Here is a 27,170-nt window from a genome sequence, read left to right as displayed (position 1 = left end):
TATGACAAGAGCTGGAGGAAGTTCAATACATGGGGTATTTTACACACTGATTAATTCATTTTCAACCAGATTTTTAAAAGGTATAACATTTGTCACATAAAATCAACAGAGAAAACAAAAAACTGTTATGCTAACTGTTAACTCTTATGCTATAATTATTTTCCATGACAGAGTAATCTAATAAAAGCCTGGCCTAAAGGAGGTGTCACTGAAAAGCAAAAGGCAGAACCCAAAGTAGGGCAGCAACAATTATTTTGCTAATCGATTCATCTAATCAAGTAGTTGTTTAGAACCTGAATGGCTTACTACATTTGACCCAGATAAAGCTGCAGTGAAGTCACTTGAGGCGATGATGAAGTAGATTTACAGACTTCCAAATGGCAGTCAAAATGTCTCAATTTCCAAAACAATGTACAGAAAGAATCCCTTCTTTCTGACTTCACAGACTTTTTCTACTGCACTCATGACACTAGACATGACCAGACCACATGGAATCTTTTCTACGCATACAGTCACTCAAAAGTAATGGCAAAGTAAAACTATTGAAAAGTTGTGACAGAAACAGGTTGTGATTTGATTGGAGTCTCTGTTCTCAGTGCAAAAGAAGTACATCAGAATGTATTGAAAACCTACATAGTCTGCTTTTAAAATATATTGTATTTATGTTTAGTTTACAAGTTAGCAGAAGAGTAATGGTCACCTGTGTAAAGTGACCAAGTTAATAATTAGCATCATGTGCTACACTCAGTCATAATATACATTTTTACAATGATACAAAACAGACCAAAATAGGTAAAAGATAAACACAAAGTCTTGTATCTCCAAATCATTTTCTAAGAATTATATATGTCATTTCTGATTGCATAATGTTGTTTCATAGCATAAAATGAGCTTCAGGTTAACAGTGAACATGTTGTACCCTCACCAGATTTTCAAGTCATTTCATGGTCACCATGGCTCACAGCTGTATGTCAGAGTGCAAAGCCTGTTCACAGTAAAGTATAAGTATACACAAGAACATTGTATATTATCTGAGGATTTTCATACTTACTTTCAACAGGAGGAGTGCATGACGTTTACATGTACACAGAGCACAGCAGCATCCTGCATCATGCTGGATTACATCTACAGGATTAGTGGCCCCTTGTCTCTTTTGGGTTACATGTCATAGTGGGAAGACTTTAAATATTTAGTCATATTTTTATCTTGAAAAAAAAAACCAAACAACATATATATATATATATATATATATATATATATATATATATATATATATATATATATATATATATATATATATATATATATATATATATATATATATATATATATATATATATGATCCTTGCTCACCTTGGAGTCCCTCAAATTGCCAACAATGAACTGCAACTAAAATTTTATGCAAACTTTAAAGTACATGTGATATGCAAAATTTAACTTTTGAGCATTTAACCATGTTCTAACATGGTTCCTTTCACTGTTTATGGAAATTATACACTTTGAAAATGCCTCATGTTCTAACATTGATGGTTTGTTGAACTCTGTGACTAAGTGTTTTGAATGTTTTGACACCATTGCCCCGATGAAGGTTAAAATGGTTAAAGATAAGCAGAAAGCGCCATGGAGGAATGATGACTCGGGAATGGGCCAAGCGGGAATGGTGCAAGTCAAAACTTCAGGTTCATCATCAAATTTACAGAGAAAAGATGCACATGTACAACCACAGTTTATGTAGAAAAAGGGAGAGGGATTTTTCTGACATTATTGGAAGTTGCAGTAAGAACTCTCATGTCTTGTTTGCAACAGTAAACAGATTAACAAACCCCCCAGCTCCAGTGCCAGTGCCACTCGCTTGCATGTTTACTGTAACATCAATTCAATCTGGAACATTCCCAAGAGCTTTGAAAATTGCGGTTATCAAGCCTCTCCTATAGAAGAGCAGTCTTGATGCCACAATATTGAACAATTACCATCCAATCTCAAATCTGACCTTTTTAGTCCTCGAAAAAGTTGTTTACCCACAGATTATTAACTTTTTCCAAATGAACAACTCCTTTGATGTTTTCCAATCAGGTTTTAGACCCACCACAGCACTGAGACTGCTCTTATCAAGGTGACAAATGACATCCGCCTGAACACTGATGCAGGCAAAGTCTCAGTGTTGATCCTGTTATATCTGAGTGCTGCCTTTGACACTGTGGATCATAGGATCCTCTTACAGAGACTAGAGGACTGGGTGGGCATCTCTGGTACGGCACTAAACTGGTTCAAGTCCTTGAAAACAGGGAGTACTTTGTTGAAATTGGAAATTGTGTCTCAGATAAAATGTCCCTGACCTGTGGGGTGCCCCAGGGGTCAATCCTGGGACCCCTGCTGTTCAATCTCTACATGCTGCCGTTAGGCCAGTTAATACACAGCAATAATGTGTCTTACCACAACTATGCAGATGACACTCAGATCTATGTCTCACTGGCAGCAGGTGAATATGGACCAGTGGATTCCCTCACTGCATCAACAGATCAGTGTGTGGATGCAAAACAGTTTTCTCCAGCTAAAGTCATAGTCTTTGGCCACAGAAACCGAGGGGTAACAATGGACTCAGACTTGAACTTTAACAGCCACATCAAATAAATAACATCTGCAGCTGTTTACAATCTAAAACATTGCAAAAATCAAAGGTAAACTGTCAAAGCCAGACTTAGAGAGACTTATCCATGCATTTGTCTCCAGTAGGTTAGACTACTGTAACGGCCTGCTCACTGGCCTCTCCAAACGAGCCTTAACACAGCTGCAGTACATCCAGAACACTGCTGCTCTGGTCTGACTAGAACCAGGAAGTACGAGCACATAAGTCCTGTGCTCAGGTCTCTGGCTCCTGTAGCTCAAATAATAGACTTTAAAGCAGATCTGCTTGTGTATAAGTCTCTCCATGGCCTAGGTCCAAAGTATATCTCTGACATGTTAGTGCCATATGAACCATCTCACACTCTGAGGACTTCAGGGACTGGCCTCCTGCTGGTGCCCAGAGTCAGGACTAAACATGGGGAATCAGCATTTCAGTTTTATGCAGCTAAAACCTGGAACAGTCTTCCTGAAGATGTGAGACAGGCCTCTACTTTGACAATGTTTAAATCCAGGCTCAAAACCGTTCTGTTTAGCTGTGCATACGACTGAAAGGTTTTTATTCTGCACTTTTCTACTTGAATATGAATTTTATGATGATTATTTGTGATTATTTATGTTTAGATTAGTTGTACTGTGATTTTAATGTCTTTCTTATTCTGTAAAGCACTTTGAGTTACCTTTTGTGTGAATTAATCTATACAAATAAATTTGCCTTGGTCAGTCTGTGTAAAGGGTGCAGTAGTTTACTCTGTTGTTATGACTGTATAGTTCTTAGCATTTTATGTGAATGAGCAACACAAAATGGAACACAAGTGTGAAGAGGAAGGAAATATTTTACAATATTTCCAATAAAAAAAAATAAAATAAATATATATATATATATATATATATATATATATATATATATATATATATATATATATATATATATATATATATATATATATATATATATATATATATATATATATATATATATATATATATATATATATAAACTTAAAAGTGCAGCATGCAAAAGTTTTCAGCTCCCTTTTTCTTGAATGCAACCAGTTGCTTTTTGAAGTTGCCTGATGATTTTGGAAAAATTGAATGTTGATCTAATGACTAAAAAGAGTCCACCTGTGTGTAATCTTGTCTCAGTATAAATGCAGCTGTGCTGTGAAGGCTACGGATATTTGTTGAGAGTGTTGGGGAGCAAACCACAAAATGAAGTCAAAGGAGCACACCAAACAGGTCAAAATTGTGATGAAGTTTAAAGCGGGGCTTGGATCTAAAAAGATTTCCCAAGTGTTGAACATCTCAAGGAGCACTGTTCAATCCATCATCCGGAAATGGAAAGAGTATGGCACAACTGCAAACCTACCCAGACATGGCCGTCCACCAAAACTTACAGAACAAACAAAAGCACTCATCAGAGATGCAGCCAGGAGGCCCATGGTGACCCTGGAAGAACTGCAGAGATCCACAGCTCAGGTGAGGGAATCTGTTCACAGGACAACTATTAGTCGTGCACTACACAAATCTGATCTTTATGGAAGAGTGGAAAGAAGAAGCCATTGTTGAAAACCATCCATAAAAAGTCTGGTTTACAGTTCACTAGAAGTCATTTGGAGGACACAGCAAACATGTGGCAGAAGGTGCTCTGCTCTGATGAGACCAAAATCAAACTAAAAGTAAAACGCTACATGTGGAGATAAACTAACTCTGCACATCACTCTGAACACACCATCCCCACAGTTAAACACTGTGGTTATAGCATCATGCTGTGGGGGCTTTTCTTCAGCTGGAACACGGAAGCTGGTCAGAGTTGATGGGAAGATGGATGGAGCTAAATACAGGACAATCTTGGAAGAAAACCTGTTGGAGTCTGCAGAAGACGTGAGACTGGGGCAGAGGTTTACCTTCCAGCAGGACAACTTCAGGACAAAAATTTCAGTCTGTAGTTGTGCAAAGCTGGTGGAGAGATACCCTAAAAGACTTGCAGCTGTAACTGCAGCAAAAGGGGGCTCCCCAAAGTATTAACTTTGGCCGTGTCTCAATTCGACAATTCGAAGTACCCTTAGATATACCCTTAGGCTGACGAAGGGTACTCCTCTGGGTTGCCACCATTATGCCAAAATAGTACAGGCCTACGCCATGGGGCATACTTCAACCGCTGTTTGTGTGCTTACATTATGTAGCTCACATTACGTAGCCTAGCAAATGTGACGGCTGCTGACTAGTGACCTAAAGGTGTAAAATGGACATCGAAATCCATCCATCCATTTTCTTCCTCTTATCCGGGGCCGGGTCACGGGGGCAAGCAGGTACTCCCAGACCTCCCCTCTCCCCGGACACGTCCTCCAGCTCCTCTGGTGGGACCCCAAGGCATTCCCAGGCCAGCCGAGAGACATAGTCCCTCCAGCATGTCCTGGGTCTTCCCAGGACAGCAGGAGCTGTGTTCGCATTGCCGACATCGAAATAGTTTTATTTTTAATTCTTTGTTATTTCATAGAAGAAGAGTCAAGGTGTCGTTGTCACAGGCGTTTCTTTCTGTTTAGATTGAATGAAGTAAAGAATTAATCTTTCCCTTTGAATATCAACAGGCAAATATAATGTTCGAGGTGATTTCTTTTCAATTGTAGCTAGTATTACATAACTTTAAGAATATATACCTTGTTTCTCATGTAGAAGAAGTCACACGCGCTGCACGATGGGATATAGAAGTGCGCGAACTGTGCTTTGTTCACGGCCGATCTCCATGGAAACGCAGGGCACATTGTCGGCCGCATTCGTCGGGTGCATGAAATGGAACAGGCCTTTTCACGCCGGAAGTTACAACACCTTGACTCTTCTTCAAAGAAATAATAAATAATTTAGAATAAAACTATAATTATTTCACTGTACATTTTACACGTTTAGGTCATTAGTCTGCAGTCGTCACGGTTGCTAGGCATAAGCTACAAATGGTACTTCGAAGTGTACTTTGAAGTGTGCATTTGTCGAATTGGGACACGACCTATGTGTGTAACCTAAGTGCCATTACTCTGAATTTGGGAAGTGCAAAGAGCGCATGTCAGTATTGACCAATCAAACGTCATGTGCACAGCTCCTCAACATGTCCAATCACAGTTTACTACTGACCCTGGGACAGTTATACTCCTTAATACAGAGCAGAGGGAGGGTCGAGCTGACTCCACATCATATTAACAGTGAATAGCAGCAGAAAGGAATTAAATCATTAAACAAAACTTTATCTGGCACTCTAAAATAATAATTTTTTTTAGGAGTCAGAACACACAGACACACACACCCCGACACACCCCCACCCCCACCCACCCCCCCCCCCCCCCACACACACACTCATTAAACCTTCTGCCTTTATGTTTCACACTCTTATGTTTCAGACCCCCCCCACACACACCCCCACACCCACACACCCCCACACCCACACACCCCCACACACACACCCCACACACACACACGCACACACATTAAACCTTCTGCCTTTATGTTTCACACTTTTATGTTTCAGACACCCACACACACACACACCCATCCACACACCCCCACACACACACACACACTCATTAAACCTTCTGCCTTTAAGCTGAGCTCATGCATGTGGTGAGGGCTCCAGATGTAGACACTCCAGGGCAGTAGAGGGCACCAATGCGTCTCTTTCACAACCATAACACGCGCACGAAGAAGGACGTCCCCACAGACGCACCTACGTAGCTCACCGGACGCACCGGACGCACCGGACCCACCGCTCTCGTGACAGCTCCATTCAGCTCCATTCAGCCGGACTCCGCGCTCTTTTGTGTCTTTTCTGTCGCTTGTGTCCCGGTTTGTCTCTGCTGAAAGGTGCTTTGGGACCCTGCACGGTCATGGCGGATGACTTGGCCAAAGGTGTGGAAACGGTGTCTGTGGGTAAGAGAAAAAGGAGCGTACTCTGAGTTAGCTGCTAGCCCCACAACATGTGTGCTAATGTTGCGTCAGTCCAGTCATGGATCTACCGGCTTTACACGGTGTACACTCTACACTGTCTAATGCAGCTGGAATCACTCCAGGTGGTGAAGTACTGTTAGTATAAGAGCTACAAATGCACTTTCTGAAATAGTTTTCAAATGCGTAATGAGATGTGTTGGGGCGATGTGATGACAGTTGATTGACTGTATGTCTCTTACTTCTCTCCAAACTCTCCATCTTTTCTTTAATGTCAGTCTGCGTATAAATTCTACGCCACACGCCCCGACCCCCTTGAAATGGATTGTTCCGGTGTTTAACTTGGACCAGCCCTTAAAAACACAGACACATAGTGATCTAATTCAGATTTATAACATATTGTCATCCTGAACAAAGGTATAACATTTCCTCCTCTGATTGATTTGTGGTAAATAATCAAATGGTAATGTGGGTACAATTCTTTGACACGACTTTTCCAAAACAGGCCTGAAACAGAATTCATGCTTTCAGTTTCAGGAGATTGCATCATCTACTAACTTACTTTTAGACCACATGATCTTCAATATATGTTTTGTTTTATAAGATTGTTTTCAAGCGCATATCAATTATCAAATATTGTATCAACACAATTAGGGGTTCACCATTTGGTAAAAATATCTTGTAGCATTTTTTCTGACAACTATTGCGATTGTGACTAGATTTGCGATTTATGTTTTAATAATAGGATTTGTTCACATTGACACATTTTTAATGCATCCAGGAGAATTAACCAAAAGACTGAAAAATGAACTGGCCAACTAGTATAAGATTCACATTTCAGAACATGTGTGTCCAGATCCAAAATAATCGCAATTAACGATATTATCGCGATAATTATTAACCTGTTAACATTCCCCTACTTTACTTAACCCTACAGCAAGGTACATATACTTCTGCCTCACACAATCTACACATCAAATGAAACCTATGGTGCTCGTCACCTGCAATCACCACAGTGATTGCAGTTGAAAATGTGTATGTGTATGTGTGTGTGTGTGTGTGTGCATATGTGTATATATATATATATATATATATATATATATATATATATATATATATATATATATATATATATATATATATATATATATATATATATATGAGAGAGAGATGCAGACACACACACTTTTTTTTTTTACCTTATTTTGATTAAGCATTATAAAATACCCTACTCCACATTATACCATCATTTTTTGTCGCGGTTATCGTACCATACCATTTCACCATCTAATCCCTTCCTGATCGCTCTTCTGTTCTGGCGTGGTTTGTGGTGCCCATGACAGTGTTCTCAAAAGTGAGTCTGATGCCAGTGAGAGTAAATCTGTCATATCATGGGATTGGAGTGAATTAGGGTGCAGGCGGTGACTAAACATTAACAAAATATTTGTCCTGTCCCTATCACGTCCAGGAGAGCTGTACGTGTCGGACAAATGCGGGAGTGACCAGGATGGAGAGGGCACAGAGCAGAAGCCTTTTAAGACCACTCTGAAGGTGAGTCGCCCTAACAGACATTAGTGTCCAGTGTGTCCACTCTTACCTAGTCCCTGTCTCCTCAGGCTCTGCTTTTCGCTGGGAAGGAGCCTTTTCCCACCATCTTTGTGGACTCTCAGAAGGAGGGAGAGGTCAGTGCATTCGTTAGCACACTCTTTTGTGCATTTCAACACATTATGTTGTGTCTCACCAAGTACACTTTTTAATATTATACCAATATGACTGCTAGAGACACATGGAACAAGCCTTTTCAGTCCTGTATCAGTATTACTTCACCTTTCTGGTAGTACTTGATTCATGGTGACTAGATTCAAGTTCATTCAAAATTGTAAGGAAATATTATTATGAACTCCAACACCATTATGTAAATGAGGCAGTGGCTGAGTGGTGAGAGCACTGTCTCTACTCTACTATTATGTCCTTGGGCAATACACTTCACCTGTTTTGCCCACTAAATGGAAATTAGTCCATGGCTACAATCCAGCATGTTTCCAGCATGTCCATTAACGTGCACTGTGGCCACCAAATTAACAGTAATAATACCAGGATGATGGAATAATAGACAGACAATGCATACATTATGCAAATCAGCTTGACTTTTCTTTTGTCTGTGCAGCGATGGGCAGTGATTTCTAAAACCCAGATGAAAAATGCAAAGAAGGCTTTTAACCGCGAGCAGGCCAAGAGCAACAGCAAAGAGAAGAAAGAGGTGAGTCCTCTCTAATACATCAGTCCAAAAACAGCTCCTGACCTGGGGTCTGGGTCGTAACCTGCTGTGAGGGTGACATGTTGTGGGCGTCACCTTTTATGTGCGTCACCTGTTGCGAGCGTCATCTGTAACCTGTTGTTGATGTGCATGTTCTAGGCAGAGGACAATGAGAGAAGAGAGAAAAACCTAGAGGACGCCAAAAAGATCCTCATTGAGAATGACCCCAGTCTCCCCGAGCCTCACATGGTAACACAACAACAACATGTCAGTTTCTAACTGTGGCACAGCGGTGTACTGCGGCCCTCCATGACTTTTTCTTGGTCCTTGGGCTTCTTGGGAATTTTGGCTCAAACAGCAACAAGCTGCCTTTTTATATAGCCTATATCAAGTATTAAGTATAGCTTAGGTTCTAAGCCTGAATAGATCTTGTGGCTCAGTCTAACCTGTGCTAAATTCACCCATTATGAAATGTTCACTGTATTGACCACTTTTTTATTTACCCCCTCTGCTCTGCACTTGTGTGTGTTTCAATGTGCAGCCCTTAATGGAAATAGTTTGTGCCGTCAGTTCACAATACATGTCATAAACACATCTAGATATTTAATTTGGAGAAAAGGGTTAGCTACAGTGTTAGAAGCTTTTACACAGAATAAGACCCCATGGAGACACAGGGAGGGCATCTGACACACAAGAGGATTTCACAAGTTTACAGAGGTCTATACGAACTATAGGGTTAGCACCTTTTTATACAGAATAATCTGTTGTGGAAAAATATGGGCCTGTAACCATCGTTCCTGTTTTAAAGATAATGGCTGTAATGTGCTTCTACTGGTTTAAAGTGGTACTACAATCACAACAGCCTCGAAAGCCTGTAAGGGTCATATACTGAGAACATGTCATATCACAGTCCGTTCAGATTTATTACAAACCCAATATAGACTTGGAGTTGTAGGATCTGTCTAACCAACGTGCTGAGCTCATTTTGCATTTTGACTTGACCAAATTTAAATGTAATCTAGCAGATTTTAAACCATGTCCCAAGGTTTTTAAATGGGGAAATAAATCACAAACAGGGGTTGCAGCAATGGCGTCTTGAATACAAGTGTATAAAGATTACTCATGAATCACTTGTGGGTAAATGAGAAGTGGAAACAATTACAACATGATTAAATGCTCTGAAACGTTGATATTCTATAAAAGGCCTCCTTTAACATGTACTCCGTGCAGGTGAAGATCCATCAGCTGGAGGAGAGGCGAGGCAGCAGGGTGAAGGTGTTTGGGTGGGTCCATCGTCTGCGGAGACAAGGTGAGGGCACCACACAGAGACTTGTTCCTCATTCTACAGTTCTGAGCTCATCCAGTGCATCCTACAGCTCTGAGTGTGTTTGTTTGTGTGTGTCGGTGTTCCAGGGAAGAACCTCATGTTCCTGGTGCTCCGTGATGGCACAGGCTTCTTGCAGTGTGTCTTGTCAGACAAACTGGTAGGTCCTGATCCTGGACATGATTTAAATGTGTCAGATGTCTGATGACACACAGCCTTTTTATAGAATGTGACTTTTTGTGCAATGAATATAGTGCATGATTTGCATCTGGGAGTATACTGATTCCTCTGAAGATCAAATATTAGCAGACTGAGAGTCAGTTTAATCCACCTGTTTGTCCTCTTTCGGCTTAGATCTTGTTTAGAACTGCTATGTAAAGTTTATAGTCTTATTTTAGGTGCAGAATAGACCTGTTTTTGAGCTGGTTTAGATCTGGGTCAAATATTTCTACAGCTCTAAAAGTTTGCCAAAAAGGTGTTTGGAAAATAGTTTATATGCTAAAATGTAATTTTTGGGCCTCTCTACTAACAGGCAATTGAAAGGTGGCATATGTTCATATGAGGGTTCCTATAGTGATTGCAGTGTGTTGTTCCTTTCTGCCCTGATGTAATTTGTGGTGTTGTGTTGCAGTGTCAGTGCTACAATGGACTGGTGTTGTCCACAGAGAGCACAGTGGCTCTGTACGGCACCGTCACACCAGTCCCCGAGGGCAAACAGGTACAACCTCACTATCACCTCACCTTCACACACACACACAACCCCCCCCCCCCCCCCCCCCACACACACACACACACACACACACACACACACTTGGAACGCAAGTGTGAAGTGGAAGGAAATATTTTACAAGATTTCCAATTTTTTTAAAAAATAAGACTTAAAAGTGCAGCATGCAAAAGTTTTCAGCTCCCTTTTTCTTGAATGCAACCAGTTGCTTTTAGAAGTTGCCTGATGATTTTGGAAAAATTGAATCTTGACCTAATGACTAAAAAGAGTCCACCTGTGTGTAATCTTGTCTCAGTATAAATGCAGCTGTGCTGTGAAGGCTACGGATATTTGTTGAGAGTGTTGGGGAGCAAACCACAAAATGAGGTCAAAGGAGCACACCAAACAGGTCAAAGTTGTGATGAAGTTTAAAGCGGGGCTTGGATCTAAAGGAAAGAGTATGGCACAACTGCAAATCTACCCAGACATGGCCGTCCACCAAAACTTACAGAACGAACAAAAGCACTCATCAGAGATGCAGCCAGGAGGCCCATGGTGACCCTGGAAGAACTGCAGAGATCCACAGCTCAGATGGAGGAATCTGTTCACAGGACAAATATTGGTCGTGCGCTACACAAATCTGATCTTTATGGAAGAGTGGCAAGAAGAAGCCATTGTTGAAAACCATCCATAAAGTCTGGTTTACAGTTCACTAGAAGTCATTTGGAGGACTGTAAACCCGGATAGCAACCTTACCGGTTCAATGAGGAACAGAGCAGAGCTGAGACAGTTTGTCCAGTGCAGACCCAAGTGCATTTATTTGAACACAAAAAATATTTACAAAAAAAATGTAAAGAATCAGCATGGCAGTACCTGCTATACATACAGCACCCTCTCCTAACCAAATGAGGTTTGCTCCTTTTTATAGAGCACCTCCCTAATTGGCTGAGCCCACTCTATATTACAGGTACATTTTCCCAAATCCAATTCTATTGTTAAAAATTAGCTCTTTCCAAACAGTGTACAAATGTATTCAATTTCAATTAGTTTGTTAAAATAGAGCTCTATGTTTAAATTATTTGTTTGAACAGTGAACAGAGATGAGATAAGCTAAAATATGAGACACCCATCCTTGTTAGCACCCAGTTGTCTGCCCCGGAACCTTCTTAAGGTGCTTTGGCTCCCCGGGGACTCATTTGGCCGAAACACCTAAGGCAGACAACATGGGTAAGTTAAAATTTGCAACAATTCAATTATCAAATAGCTGATGCAACATTTATCAATAAAACATTTTAAACCTTTGTGTATATTGTCCATTCTTTCTGCTAGCCTCAAAGATAGGCCCATGTCATGGACTAACTACATTACAAGGACATGGCAAACGTGGCATAAGGTGCTCTGGTCTGATGAGACCAAAATCGAATTTTTTGGTTTAAAAGCAAATCTGCACATCACTCTGAACACACCATCCCCACAGTCAAACCCGGTGGAGGCAGCATGATGCTGTGGGGGCTCTTCTTCAGCTGGAACAGGGAAGCTGGTCAGAGTTTATGGGAAGATGGAGTTAAATACAGGGCAATCTTGGAAGAAAACCTGTTGGAGTCTGCAGAAGACGTGAGACTGGGGCAGAGGTTTACCTTCCAGCAGGACGATCATAACGATCATAAACATAAAACCGAAGCGACAATGGAATAGTCTAAAGCAAAATATATTCATGTGTTTGAATGGCCCAGTCAAAGCCTGGACCTAAATCCAATTGAGAATCTGTGGCAAGATCTGAAAACTGCAGTTCACAAACAGTCTCCATCAAATCTGACAGAGCTTGAACTGTTTTGCCAAGAGGAATGGGCAAAAATTTCAGTCTGTAGGTATGCAAAGCTGGTGGAGACATACCCCAAAAGACTTTCAGCTGTGATTGCAACAAAAGGCGGCTCCCCAAAATATTAGGGGGGAATGAATAGTTTTGCACACTGCACTTTTCAGTTTTGTGTTTGTTTGTTTTTTAATCTGGAAATAATGTATAATTTTCTTTCTACTTCACACTTATGTACCATTTTATGTTACTTGCTCACTTAAAATGCAAATTAAAAAATGTTTAAATTTGTTGTGGTGACGTGACAAAATTTGAAAAAGTTCCAGGGGAATGAATACTTTTGCAAGCCACTGTATCTATCTGAAGGGAGGGGCTAACTACACTGAAACTGTAAACAGCTATTGTCTCCAGTTTCAGCCTTAATGACCCTATTCAACCCTTAATGGCCCTCCTGTTGATCTTTTTGTTTGCTTTGGGTCTGAGGATGGAATCATAGATCTGTGAGAGATTATGTCTCAGGTCCCGATTCCTGTTTCAGGAAGGATTGATTGTCTTTCCTAACAAAAAGGCTTCTTTAACTCCCCTCTCAAACCATTTCTTTTCTCTGGCTAAGATCTGAACCTCACTATCTTCAAAGGAGTACGTCTCACCGTACATCACTGGAGTCCAGAGGAGCTCTTCAACAGGGAAGAGGAGCTCTTCCACCACAAGTAGAGAGGGCTTTCTCCACATGTTGCTCCTCCTTCACTTTTCCCTCTGTGTTTGTGGGCACCACTTGATCTCTGTGTTTGTAGAGTTTGTGCTGCAGTGGATAGTGTGAGTCAAACAGCAGGTATTGGTCTGTGTGGGTTTCCTGAAGACTTCTACCTGGAGACACCTGTCCTCTCCTATTGTTACTGCACAATCTAAGAAGGTCAGTTTGTTCTCATTGACCTCTTCCCGTGTGAACTTGATGTTTGGATCCACAGCATTAATATGTGCACTAAAGGGTTCCAGGTCTTGAGTTTTGTTTTTAGTCCAGTTATCATCCACTTATCAATATCAAAGCGTGCATGGAGTGCCTGGAAATGGAACAGTTTGAACGGGACCTCATTGACCTCATGTATAAATTAGCCATAATAGGAAAGACCACTGAGCCCATGGCACAGCCGTGGATTTGCCTGTAGAAGTTTCCTCTAAACTGGAAATATGTGGTATGTAAACAAATTTCCAGAAGTCTGCAGATTTGGTCCGGTGTCAGTTTAGTTCTCTCATTTAGCTTAGTATCCTGCAGTAACCTCCTCTTTGCTGCCTCCACTGCTACTGATGTGGGGATACAAGTGAAGAGAGAGGTCACATCAAATGAGACCATGGTCTCATCTGAATCAAATTAGAGATACTTGATACCTTTGCTCACTGTGTTCTCAATATGGTGCTCCGTGTTGCCAACCAGAGGAGCCAAGATGGTCTTCAGATGTTTGGCCACATTGTATGTGGTGGAATCAATGCTATATACTATGGGTCTGAGGGGTATTCATTCTTTGTGGATTTTTGTTAGGCCATAGATGCAAGGAATGGAGTCACTACTTCTTCAGCTTCTGTAAGCAGTCTATTTTCTTCTTGTTCCACACATTTCCAGTTCAGAGGGAACTTCTATAGGCAAATCCACGGCTGTGCCATAGGTTCACTGGTCTCCCCTCTTATTGCTAATTTATACATGGAACAATTTGAACAGGATGCACTGACCTCATTTCATTGCACTCCAGCCACACATTGGTATTGATACATGGATAACAACTGGACTAAAATCTAAATTCAAGATCTGGAACCCTTTACTGAATATATTCATGCCCTGGATCCAAACATCAAGTTCACACGGGAAGAGGTCAAGGAGAACAAACTGACCTTCTTAGATTGTGCAGTAACAATTGGAGAGGACCGGTGACTCCAGGTAGAAGTCTTCAGGAAGCCCACACACACAGACCAATACCTGCTGTTTGATTCACACCATCCACTGCAGCACAAACTCTACAACACAGAGCTCAAGTGGGGCCCACAAACACAGAGGGAAAAGTGAAGGAGGAGCAACATGTGGAGAAAGCCCTCTCTGCTTGTGGATATCCAAAATGGGCCTTTAATAGATCTAAGAGAGCAAAAAAAACAGGACACAGGGAATCTGAACCTAGAAGGAGAGGTGTTACCATTCAAATCTGCAAACACAGATGGAAACTGGTTCACCCAAAGGACAAAGCCCCAAACCATAAACAAAGTAATGTAGTCTACACCATCATTCAGTGTAGTGAAGAGTGCAGTGAGCAGTACATTGGAGAAACTAAACAGCCACTCCGTAAGAGGATGTACCAACACTGACGGGAGAGTTCCTCTGGACCCCAGTCTGCTGTACATCTCCATCTCAAAGCCACTAACCACTCCTTTGAAGATGGTGAGGTTCAGATCTTAGAACCTACTTTTGTTAGGAAAGACAATCTTTCTTTAAACGGGAAAGGGGGCCTGAGACATGATCCATTCCATCCTCAGACCCAAAGCCAACAAAAAGAAGATATAAGGCAGTGTCCATCAGCAATCTGACCAGAACTGAAGAAGTAGCTTGGATGAGCAGTGCAACGTCTTCACTCCTACACCAATTTGTCCAGTTGACAGATTTAAATGTCGTCTTGTGCTAAATATTAAATTGTAGTACTTTCTTTTATATTACTATGTGGTTTTATATCTGTGTAATCCGTCAGACATCCAGGTAGGTTCCATATTGGTCCATGGGCATATCTTGTTATCTTGTACTTGATCTGATACAGCTCAAGATCATTCAAAAGCTATTTAGGAAAGGTTCATTTCTGTCCTGTGATTGTGACTTTTTTTTAGTATCGATACTTGATCAAATGAGTATCTAGTTTCTATACTAATTTTATGATCTATGTTTCAAATTTTTCAATACTTTTGACAACCCTACAATGAATTACTTCTGGACTTTAGGTTGTTGAATCGTTGGTTGGATGACACTTATAGGAGTGAGTTATTGAAGTGCTTGACATTGCATGGTGGAAAGGTTGATCACTCTCTATGCGTTTCCCCAGGCCCCTGGAGGCCACGAGCTGCACTGTGACTTCTGGGAGCTGATTGGGCTGTCTCCAGCAGGGGGCGCTGATAACCTGCTGAACGAGGAGTCTGACGTGGACGTGCAGCTGAACAACAGGCACATGCTCATCCGCGGAGAGAACGTGTCCAAGATCCTTAGGGTGAGGTCCACAGTCACCCAGTGCTTCAGGGAGCACTTCTTCAGCCGTGGTTACTATGAGGTCAGTGCTCGCTCACACACGCACAGACCCACACACACGTAGATACAGGGAGGTCAGTGCTCGCTCACACACGCACAGACCCACACACACGTAGATACAGGGAGGTCAGTGCTCGCTCACACACGCACAGACCCACACACACGTAGATACAGGGAGGTCAGTGCTCGCTCACACACGCACAGACCCACACACACGTAGTTACAGGGAGGTCAGTGCTCGCTCACACACGCACAGACCCACACACACGTAGATACAGGGAGGTCAGTGCTCGCTCACACACGCACAGACCCACACACACGTAGATACAGGGAGGTCAGTGCTCGCTCACACACGCACAGACCCACACACACGTAGATACAGGGAGGTCAGTGCTCGCTCACACACGCACAGACCCACACACACGTAGTTACAGGGAGGTCAGTGCTCGCTCACACACGCACAGACCCACACACACGTAGATACAGGGAGGTCAGTGCTCGCTCACACACGCACAGACCCACACACACGTAGATACAGGGAGGTCAGTGCTCGCTCACACACGCACAGACCCACACACACGTAGATACAGGGAGGTCAGTGCTCGCTCACACACGCACAGACCCACACACACGTAGTTACAGGGAGGTCAGTGCTCGCTCACACACGCACAGACCCACACACACGTAGTTACAGGGAGGTCAGTGCTCGCTCACACACGCACAGACCCACACACACGTAGATACAGGGAGGTCAGTGCTCGCTCACACACGCACAGACACACACACACGTAGATACAGGGAGGTCAGTGCTCGCTCACACACGCACAGACCCACACACACGTAGATACAGGGAGGTCAGTGCTCGCTCACACACGCACAGACCCACACACACGTAGTTACAGGGAGGTCAGTGCTCGCTCACACACGCACAGACCCACACACACGTAGATACAGGGAGGTCAGTGCTCGCTCACACACGCACAGACCCACACACACGTAGTTACAGGGAGGTCAGTGCTCGCTCACACACGCACAGACCCACACACACGTAGATACAGGGAGGTCAGTGCTCGCTCACACACGCACAGACCCACACACACGTAGATACAGGGAGGTCAGTGCTCGCTCACACACGCACAGACCCACACACACGTAGATACAGGGAGGTCAGTGCTCGCTCACACACGCACAGACCCACACACACGTAGATACAGGGAGGTCAGTGCTCGCTCACACACAGACCCACACACACGTAGATACAGGGAGGTCAGTGCTCGCTCACACACACACAGACCCACACACACGTAGATACAGGGAGGTCAGTGCTCGCTCACACACAGACCCACACACACGTAGATACAGGGAGGTCAGTGCTCGCTCACACACAGACCCACACACACGTAGATACAGGGAGGTCAGTGCTCGCTCACACACACACAGACCCACACACACGTAGATACAGGGAGGTCAGTGCTCGCTCACACACACACAGACCCACACACACGTAGATACAGGGAGGTCAGTGCTCGCTCACACACAGACCCACACACACGTAGATACAGGGAGGTCAGTGCTCGCTCACACACACAGACCCACACACACGTAGATACAGGGAGGTCAGTGCTCGCTCACACACAGACCCACACACACGTAGATACAGGGAGGTCAGTGCTCGCTCACACACACACAGACCCACACACACGTAGATACAGGGAGGTACTTGCATGCACACACTCACACAGACCCACACACACGTAGATACAGGGAGGTCAGTGCTCGCTCACACACACACAGACCCACACACACGTAGATACAGGGAGGTCAGTGCTCGCTCACACACACACAGACCCACACACACGTAGATACAGGGAGGTACTTGCATGCACACACTCACACAGACCCACACACACGTAGATACAGGGAGGTACTTGCATGCACACACTCACACAGAGGTCAGCAGTATTCACACTCGCACACACACAGTGAAGTCAACAGCACTCACACACACCTATGTAGGTCAGCAGTACTTGTGCACACAGGCTTTTACCGTGGTTCTCCTCCTCCTCGTCCTCCTAGTGCTCCTCCTCCTCTAGTCCTCCAGTGTCCATTCTCTGAGGAGATTGAAAGGGCATGTTCTCAGTCTCCTTTTGGATCCAAGTTAATTTTACTGCTTCTAGTGCAAAACCTTCCTTCATCACGTCTCAAACTAGGCTCTAACACTACCGTCCAATCAGATTTGTTTATTTCAGTGAAATAAAGGAGCTCATTGGTCACACATCATTTTGAAAAAAAATCTGATAAGTTCATCAGAGATTCTGCAGAAATCTGCAATGTTTGTTTCTCTAAGCATTGTCTCACACTCTGGTACTGTAGATAGGGGCAACTCAGTGTTTCTTCAGTTATAATTGGTAATGTACTAGTGAATATTTTACATTTGAATCCCATTCAATGCCACCTTTCTTTTAAGTGTTTAATGTTCACCTGCCCTGAAGGGTCCACGACCACTGGTTGGGAAACACTGAGCTAATCCTGCTGGGTGATCACACTCTGATATTCTCAGTACTTGGAGAATATCAGAGTGTGATTTTGTTTGGATCACTGGCAAACAAAACATATAAATAGAAATACATATTTCACTGAAAAAAGATTTTAAAGAGTGAAATTCATTAATATTATTTAGTTTAAAACAACAGGTTTTTGCAAGGGTTTTAACATCACCAAGTTTTAGACCAGGGGTCACCAGTCTTTTTGGAACCGAGAGCTACTTCATGGTCACTGAGTTATACGAAAGGCTACCAGTTTAATACACTCTTCTGAAATAACAAATTTGCTCAGTTTGCCTTTAGCTATGCATTATTAATAATGATAAATGATAATCATCTATGTGAACACACTGATCATGTTAATGATTTCTCACAATTATCAACGATGACAACAAGGTGAGAAACATATCAATATTCAGCACTTTAACTTTATTACTCTCGGTAATTGTTACATTTTCAGATGATACTTGCATCACTACATCTCATAGGAAAAATGTCCCATGTCCCACGGACAAACCTTTTTAACAAAACATAAACTATGTTGCAACATGTTTCAGAAACGTATGAATTATGTAATGTTAAAGAAAAATCAATTTACATATTTTTTATAAATCTGTTGCTTTTTGTTAATTTTTCATCGGCCTCGTGAAAAAAGACTTGCTTACTCACAGCTGCCTTTTAGCTCAGGGCTTTTTCTGCCTGTAGTTCCCGTCCCAATGTGTAGTTAGTGTGGAGCTTTTGTGACACGTAGTTAAGTGTCTCCACATTGTGCCGCTTTGCCGTCACCACAGTGGCCTGCAGATGGGACACACACAGGTTTCTTGTACAGTCATAAAATTTGTTGTGAAAGATATTTTTTCTGCCATGATTTTGGGGTAAGAAACTGCATTCAGCACGCATCTTCACAGCGCTCGCTAGATGACCACTGTTTTTCTTTTTTTAATAAAACAGCGCATATTAATGAACATCTGTAAACAGTGTAAATATGCCAGATTATAGCAAAAAATACTAATTTCCATCTGTTGTCCCTAGGCAGGTACACAGACAACAAATACAACATAGACATTACAAAAATACAATAAAAGCAGCTAAAAGTGCTCACAGACCTGGTTTTCCTTCAGCCACAGTTTAAGGTGCAGTTTGAATGTGGACAGAGATGAACATTCTCTTATTGTCAGAGGAAGACTATTCCAAATATGAGTCCCTTTAACAGAGAGCACGGTTTGTCCAAATTTAGTGCGTCTGTGTGGTACATCACAATCTCCTCGAGATGTGGTCATGGTTCCCATCCCAGTCACAGTCTTTAATTTGATAAAGTCTTTCAGCGGAGGAGGAGCAAGTCCGTGTAGAACTTTAAATAATTTGACATGCGCACAATACTAACCTTTGAACTGAGTAGGTCAGAGTTCACCTGCACTTATCCAAACTTCACGTATAATGAACATATTTTTAAGATATTGTCATTTTTAAATCTATATAAATGTAAGGGTGATTAAAAAAAAAACAAAAAACAAAAAAAAACAGAATAAAATAAAATTTTAGATTCAGCTCATTTGTGAGCTATTTTTAGAACCAGCCTGCGGGTGACTCATCTAGTCCTTGGGGGCGGCCTGGTGCCATGTTGGTGACCCCTGGTTTAGACCCTCTTTCAGCAATGTCTAGCTCAAACAAGATTACAGACTTAACCACTCCACAGGAAAGACCGGTCTCTCTCCTCCTATCCTCTGTTGGTGGGAGGAATCAGGATAGAGGCTTTGAGGAGGCCAGAGAACAGAAATGGAATGCTGCCCATAGACCAGTGTAGTGCTGTTCTGCTGTCCCTCAAACCTCCCGTCTCCTGCAGATCACCCCTCCCACCCTGGTGCAGACGCAGGTGGAGGGTGGCTCCACCCTCTTTGGCCTGAATTACTTTGGGGAGCAGGCCTATCTGACGCAGTCCTCTCAGCTGTACCTGGAAACTTGTATTCCTGCGCTGGGAGATACCTTTTGTATCGCCCAGTCCTACCGTGCTGAGCAGTCCCGCACCCGCAGACACCTGGCTGAGTAAGTAACACGGAGCACCCACACACGGAGTGTCTACACATAGACACAGCTAGTATAGCTCAAACATAAGAGACTTAATGCTTCCATGTCTACGCCAAATGGTGAGTACATGACTATTACAGCGTACAGATACATTGAGGCAAATAAGTATTTGAACACCCTGTGATTTTGCAAGTTCTCCTACTTAGAAATCATGGAGGAGTCTGAAATGTTCATCTTAGGTTCATGTCCACTGTGAGAGACATAAAAAAAATCTGGAAATCACATTGTATGATTTTTTAAAATTTATTTGTATGTTACTGCTGCAAATAAGTATTTGAACACCTGTCTATCCGCTAGAATTCTGCCCCTCAAAGACCTGTTAGTCCACCTTTTAAAAAGTCCATCTCCACTCCACTTATTATCCTAAATTAGAAGCTCCTGTTTGAGGTCGTTAGCTGCATAAAGACACCTGTCCACCCCATACAATCTGTAAGACTCCAACTACTGACATGGCCAAGACCAAACAACTGTCAAAATGCACAAAAGACAAAATTGTAGACCTCCACAAGGCTGGAAAGGGCTACGGGACAATTGCCAAACAGCTTGGTGAAAAAAGATTATTAGAAAATGGAATAAGCTAAACATGACTGTCAATCTCCCTCGGACTGGGGCTCCATGCAAGATCTCACCTCGTGGGGTCTCAATGATCCTAAGAAAGGTGAGGAATCAACCCAGAACTACACGGGAGGAGCTGGTCAATGAAAAGAGCTGGGACCACCGTTTCCAAGGTTACTGTTAGTAATACACTAAGACGTCATGGTTTAAAATCATGCAAGGCACGGAAGGTTCCCCTGATTAAACTAGCACATGTCCAGGCCTGTCTTAAGTTTGACAATGACCATTTGGATGATCCAGAGGAGTCATGGGAGAAAGTCATGTGGTCAGATGAGACCAAAATAGAACTTTTTGGTCTTAATTCCACTCGTCGTGTTTGGAGGAAGAAGAATGATGAATACCATCCAAAGAACACCATCCCTACTGTGAAGCATGGGGGTGGAAACATCATGCTTTGGGGGTGTTTTTCTGCACATGGGACAGGACGACTGCACTGTATTAAGGAGAGGATGACCAGGACCATATATTGTGAGATTTTTGGGAACAACCTCCTTCCCTCAGTTAGAGCATTGAAGATGGGTCATAGCTGGGTCTTCCAACATGACAATGACCTGAAGCACACAGCCAGGATAACCAAGGAGTGGCTCCATAAGAAGCATATCAAGGTTCTGGAGTGGCCTAGCCAGTCTCCAGACCTAAACCCAATAGAAAATCTTTGGAGGGAGCTCAAACTCTGTGTTTCTCAGCGACAGCCCAGAAACCTGACTGATCTAGAGAAGATCTATGTGGAGGAGTGGGCCAAAATCCTGCAGTGTGTGCAAACCTGGAGAAAAACTACAGGAAACGTTTGACCTCTGTAATTGCAAACAAAGGCTACTGTACCAAATATTAACATTGATTTTCTCACATGTTCAAATACTTATTTGCAGCAGTAACATACAAATAAATTATTTAAAATATCATACAATGTGATTTCCAGATTTTTTTAGATTATGTCTCTCACAGTGGACATGCACCTAAGATGAACATTTCAGACCCCTCCATGATTTCTAAGTGGGAGAACATGCAAAATCACAGGGTGTTCAAATACTTATTTGCCTCACTGTACGTGCCGTTGGATAAAGTGACTGTTGTAGTGATGCACTCAGGTACATGAGTCATGTGACTGTTGTATGATTCACTGATGTGTCTGAACGCAACACATGTGACTGTTGTGATGCATTCTGAAACATGTCAGTGACTGTTGTGATGCGTTCAGGTACACCCACATTGAGGCCGAGTGTCCCTTCATTACATTCGAGGACCTGCTGCAGCGGCTGGAGGATTTGGTGTGTGATGTGGTGGACAGAGTGCTCCAGTCTCCTGCAGGAGATCTGCTCTACGACATCAACCCTGTATGTCCCACGTGTCCAGTGCATCCAGTTCATGTGCTCGGGCTTATCACTGTGCATTTATTTTAACAACATCAGAAATGGCATAGTTAAAAAAACATTTAAAAAATGAACTTTTTTATTTTGAACAGTTGGCAGAGGTCCAAATCCAGTAGATAACCAACGGCATGCACTTTAGCATCTAGCAATGGGGAGCAACGTCGCAAGGAGTACTTTCAGGTGTTGCTTAAATCATTAGAGTGGGTGTAATGCAAAATTGGCTGACTTGGGGCTTTTATAACATTGCTCTTATGCCATCCATGCACATTGGAGTAATCTTCCCAGGCCCTATTCGAATCCTCCTTTGCGGTTAGCAATACGAGGCTCAGTCTCTGAGCCTACATCAACCATGTTTCCAACCATTTTTCCTAAATATACAATATACTGAAGGGATGTTCAGTAGTTTCATCAGTGGGATGCACTCTGATTATGTTGTGATGGGACTCTGTAGAGGAAGCAACGGGAGGGGTGACTCAGAGCATCAAAAATTAAACAAACTTTATTCATCAACATTTGAATATGTTGTTTTCAGCAAGTATACCATTTTCAAAGCAATTAAAGATACGTGTAAGTGTTATATCCCGTCTTTAAAGAAAATGGGCTTTTTTTTCTGGTTTGGTCAAAAAATAGTCCTACAGTTAACTCCTGGGATTCCTCCTGTGGATAATTGCTCGAGTGCAAAGGACATAAAGTGAAATTGGTCAGAGTGAGGTGACTTTATTTAAACTTTTAGGTGCAGTTGGAGTTTGTTTCCAGATATAAATCAGACCCAAATGATCATATGGACAGGCTGCATCCACCCTTAGAGTTTAGCCAGATCATTCTTGTGTCCATAAGCAAGGCACCTTAACACTGCTCTACTCTTTATATGTAGGGTAACATGTTATTTCCTCTGACCTTCTTTGGTGTGTGTTGTCACTGGTCAGGACTTCAAACCGCCTAAGCGTCCCTTCAAAAGAATGAACTACAGCGAGGCCATCGAGTGGCTGCGAGAACACGACGTCAAGAAGGACGATGGCTCCTACTATGAGTTTGGAGAGGTGAGACCCTACACCTGCTTTGCTGTCTGAATGGTCTTGCCCTTATGGCTGGGCCATGTGGAGGTCAAATCCTATTGTAATGCCATGATTGTTACAATCAGCTAATGCAGTATATAGGAATTAGCGGCTTAATGCAGATCTTTACACAGAAAAACTATACTTTTGCACACCCTCTTCTCCCTTTCATGGGTTTCACAGATGAAAACATAGCAGCGTTCCCATAGCAATTAAATACTCCAAAGAAGATATCAGTCAAGAAGATATCTCCAATGACCCATGAACTGGTCAGGTTAGTATTTTAGCCATCTCTGCGGGCCCCATTCAAAACCTGGGTCGCTGTAAGATTCTTTCCAGTACTCAGTCCATAAGTCATTCATGCTCCCTCACGACAATTCTCCATAAATATACATAAACATAATACAAAACTGTACACAGCAACTTGACAAACTGATGCAATGTGGAGTAGTTTCATTAGTGGGATGCATGCTGACAACATCAAAAACGAAAGTGAAACTTATAAAACATGTTAATACGTTGTTTTCAGCAAACATCTTTTAAATATTTTACGTGTTAGCAGTTAATAACCCATAGAAGCAAAATATGTATGACCCATTTGTCCTGTGGAGTCACCTTGATCTCACACATGGATGTGAGTACTGAGGGGTGAGTTTCTTGTTTCGGTTCACCACTGAGCCCAAGCTATTGAGACAACACCAAACAGCCATCTTGGATTCATTTTCCCAGTCTCACTTTACTTCCATGATCTCCGTTTAGTTGGTGCCCCACATAGCCTTACTTTTCTATCTCCAGGACATCCCAGAGGCTCCAGAGAGGCTGATGACAGACTCCATCAATGAGACCATCTTGCTTTGCCGCTTCCCCGCTGAGATCAAATCCTTCTACATGCAACGCTGCTCCGACGACCGCCGCCTCACGGAATCTGTATGTCCCAACACGCACCTCCTAAACCTCTTTATATCTTTGTCACTTTAAAGTCGTTTCACATGAAGAGCTTTTGTGCACAGAATGGTAAAGACTGTCTTTAAAAATGTGAAAAATAGAAGTTTTATTTTAAATTGTTTTCAGTTACTTGTTGTTATTTATTACCTTATGCTTTCTGAGCATCCTAATTATTCACCGTAATGAATTTATAAGCACTGTTCATAACTTTGAGAGGTCATAGTTGAGTCACACAAAGCTAGCAACAACTAACATGCTAAGCCCCACTTCCTGACTCTTTGACAATGAAACATTTTAGAAATAGATACAGACCGTACACAGCGGACTTATTTTGACCCTAACAGAGCTGCATTTACAATAAATCTGTACTGGGGGAAGACTATTTTTGCTCAAATACATTAATAAATTGGTTTAACTGTAAGAGTAGGCACATAAGCAGCAATGTTTTGACTTATTTTTTGTATTTCCTGTCTGATGCCAGTGTATATGCATTGTACAGGTGGATGTTTTGATGCCAAACGTGGGGGAGATCGTTGGGGGGTCCATGCGTATCTGGAACAGCGAGGAGCTTCTGGAGGGCTACAAGAGAGAGGGCATCGACCCCACGCCCTACTACTGGTACACTGACCAGGTAATGGCCCACACACCTGCATTCTAAGAGGGTTTATGTGTTTATGTGTGTACATGGATTGCATTTATTTCCTGGAGACTGATCCTGACCCAAACCTAAATGAACTTTAAAACATGTGATTTTATATTGAAGGACTCACTATTATGGGGACTAGAGTTGTGGTTTCCATGAAGTAAGAGTGTATTCATTACAATGTGGGGACTGAAATCTATTCAAACAGTACATATACAGACCCATGCATACAAATAAACACTGACACCACGTTACACTGACCAAGTGCTACAGCATGTGTATATATATGGGTGTGTGATGTACTTTGAATGTGATCACCTTAATTGCAATGACATTTTAGGACAACCCCAAACTAAATGAGTGTGTTCTTTGTTTTGACCCTGGTGTTTTTCCATGATTACAGAGGAAGTATGGCACATGCCCTCACGGAGGCTATGGTCTGGGTCTGGAGCGCTTCCTCACCTGGCTCCTAAACAGACACCACATCAGAGACGTGTGCTTGTATCCACGCTTTATCCAGCGCTGCCGGCCCTGAGGCTGCTCCTACTTTACACACACAGCCCCTGTAACTGCAGTGCTTCATCCAGTGCTGTGAGTCCCCAACCCCCATCGACCACACTGCAGCTCCTCCCCAGGCTCCTCTCCTCTAGTGTCTTACCCCTCTGCGGTCTCTTAGTACCATGAGTACACTGTACTGTACAGCATTGGCTTTGTCTAAATCTATCATGTTCTGTGAAGGTTCAATAAACTATCAAAATCTACACCTTTGTCCCCATTCCAGTATTTACTGCCAAAGGGTTCCCCCCCCCCCCCCCCCCCCCCCCAAAGGTTACTGCTTTATCTTTTGTAATTGCCAGTGCTCCCAAATACACGCTTGTATTTCTCTATAAGACTGCTCTTGTATGGCCACCAGATGGCAGTAGTCACTGTCATCTGGTGGTGAACTCTTTTCATGTAGCCCAGGGGTGTCCATACTATGGCCCTGGGGTCAAATGCAGCCCTCGGACCAGTTTTTATTGGCCCTCAGGCCTCCTGCTGAACCGGCCCAATTGATCATAAGCAGTACTTTTAACAGCAGATTAAACTATTTCTACCACTACATCCTCAAACATCACATTGCATTGTGATAGAGACCTCAAATGAATGTGTTTCAAGTCTAATATACAGCAGCTCTGTCAGATCTGTGTATAAAGCACCGCACTGCATTGATCACCGGTCTGTGGCCCTCGATTAAAATAAAAAGCTTGGGCACCTCTGATGTAGCCTGTGTACTAAACCCGGACCTCAGTACTCAATGGTCGTGTCTCAGGCCGTGTCTCATTTCACCAAATGCATTGTTTGAAGTACTCTTCGAAGTGCCCGGCCGAAAATGGGTACTCCGCAGTGTAGCTGCCATCTTGCTAAAATGGAACAGGCTTACACCGTGGACTGTACTTCCACCGCTGTCTTTGCACTTAAGAAAGATACATTACGTATGTTATTTTTAATTATTTAATATTAAATAGAAGAGTCAAGGTGTTGTCGTCGCGTTTCTTTCTGCTTAGATTAAATGGAGTAAAGAATTCTTCTTTCCCCATTGAATATCAATAGGCAAATGTAACATTTGAGGTGATTTCATTTTTTTTTTTCTCAATTGTAGCTACTTAACTTTTACAAAATAAACCTTGTGAAAACGTAATAACAGAGACAGAGGTAACAATATCATTTTGATATTCATAGTCTATAAACCAGAGAACACTGATTAGTTGTACATATAGTGGGATATTGCAGTATAACATTCGGTATTTGGGCCAGGTTTAATTTTATCTGTCGCTAAACTACTTTCATTGCAGTAGAGGGCGCTGTTTACCTTCTAGGCCAGGGGTCACCAATCTTGAGACTGGGAGCTATTTCATGGGTACTGAGTCGTATGAAGGGCTTCGATACGCTCTTCTGAAATAACAAATTTGCTCAATTTGCCTTTAGTTATACATTATTAATAATGATAA

The 27,170-nt window shown here is 42.5% G+C and overlaps 1 protein-coding gene across 2 annotated transcripts; it reads left to right on the top strand.

The window, feature by feature from the left end:
• Positions 1-6,327: 6,327 nt before the first annotated feature.
• nars1 (asparaginyl-tRNA synthetase 1) lies at positions 6,328-25,943 on the top strand. Of its 2 annotated transcripts, none has more exons than XM_033989538.2 (15): positions 6,328-6,540; positions 8,024-8,106; positions 8,172-8,237; positions 8,723-8,815; positions 8,972-9,061; positions 10,043-10,121; positions 10,226-10,296; positions 10,768-10,854; positions 15,727-15,948; positions 20,313-20,512; positions 22,368-22,503; positions 23,466-23,579; positions 24,390-24,521; positions 25,039-25,170; positions 25,586-25,943. In XM_033989538.2, the coding sequence occupies exons 1-15, from the start codon at positions 6,498-6,500 to the stop codon at positions 25,715-25,717; spliced, it is 1,680 nt and encodes a 559-aa protein (XP_033845429.1). In that variant the 5' UTR covers positions 6,328-6,497; the 3' UTR covers positions 25,718-25,943. The 2 variants fall into 2 exon arrangements, with proteins under 2 accessions (XP_033845429.1, XP_033845430.1); XM_033989539.2 differs by having other exon boundaries at positions 6,334-6,519.
• Positions 25,944-27,170: the final 1,227 nt, after the last annotated feature.

Source organism: Periophthalmus magnuspinnatus, chromosome 23, assembly GCF_009829125.3.
Source record: "Periophthalmus magnuspinnatus isolate fPerMag1 chromosome 23, fPerMag1.2.pri, whole genome shotgun sequence".
NCBI classification, from domain to species: domain Eukaryota; kingdom Metazoa; phylum Chordata; class Actinopteri; order Gobiiformes; family Gobiidae; genus Periophthalmus; species Periophthalmus magnuspinnatus.
The sequence above is the reverse complement of the archived record's forward strand: the minus strand, read 5'-3'. Positions and strand labels throughout refer to the sequence as shown.

Coding starts and splice junctions, on each gene's coding strand:
- nars1 (XM_033989538.2), top strand. CDS start 6,498: ATGGCGGATGACTTGGCCAAAGGTGTGGAAACGGTGTCTGTGG. Junction 10,122..10,225: donor CCATCGTCTGCGGAGACAAG/GTGAGGGCACCA, acceptor TCGGTGTTCCAG/GGAAGAACCTCATGTTCCTG. Junction 10,855..15,726: donor CAGTCCCCGAGGGCAAACAG/GTACAACCTCAC, acceptor GCGTTTCCCCAG/GCCCCTGGAGGCCACGAGCT.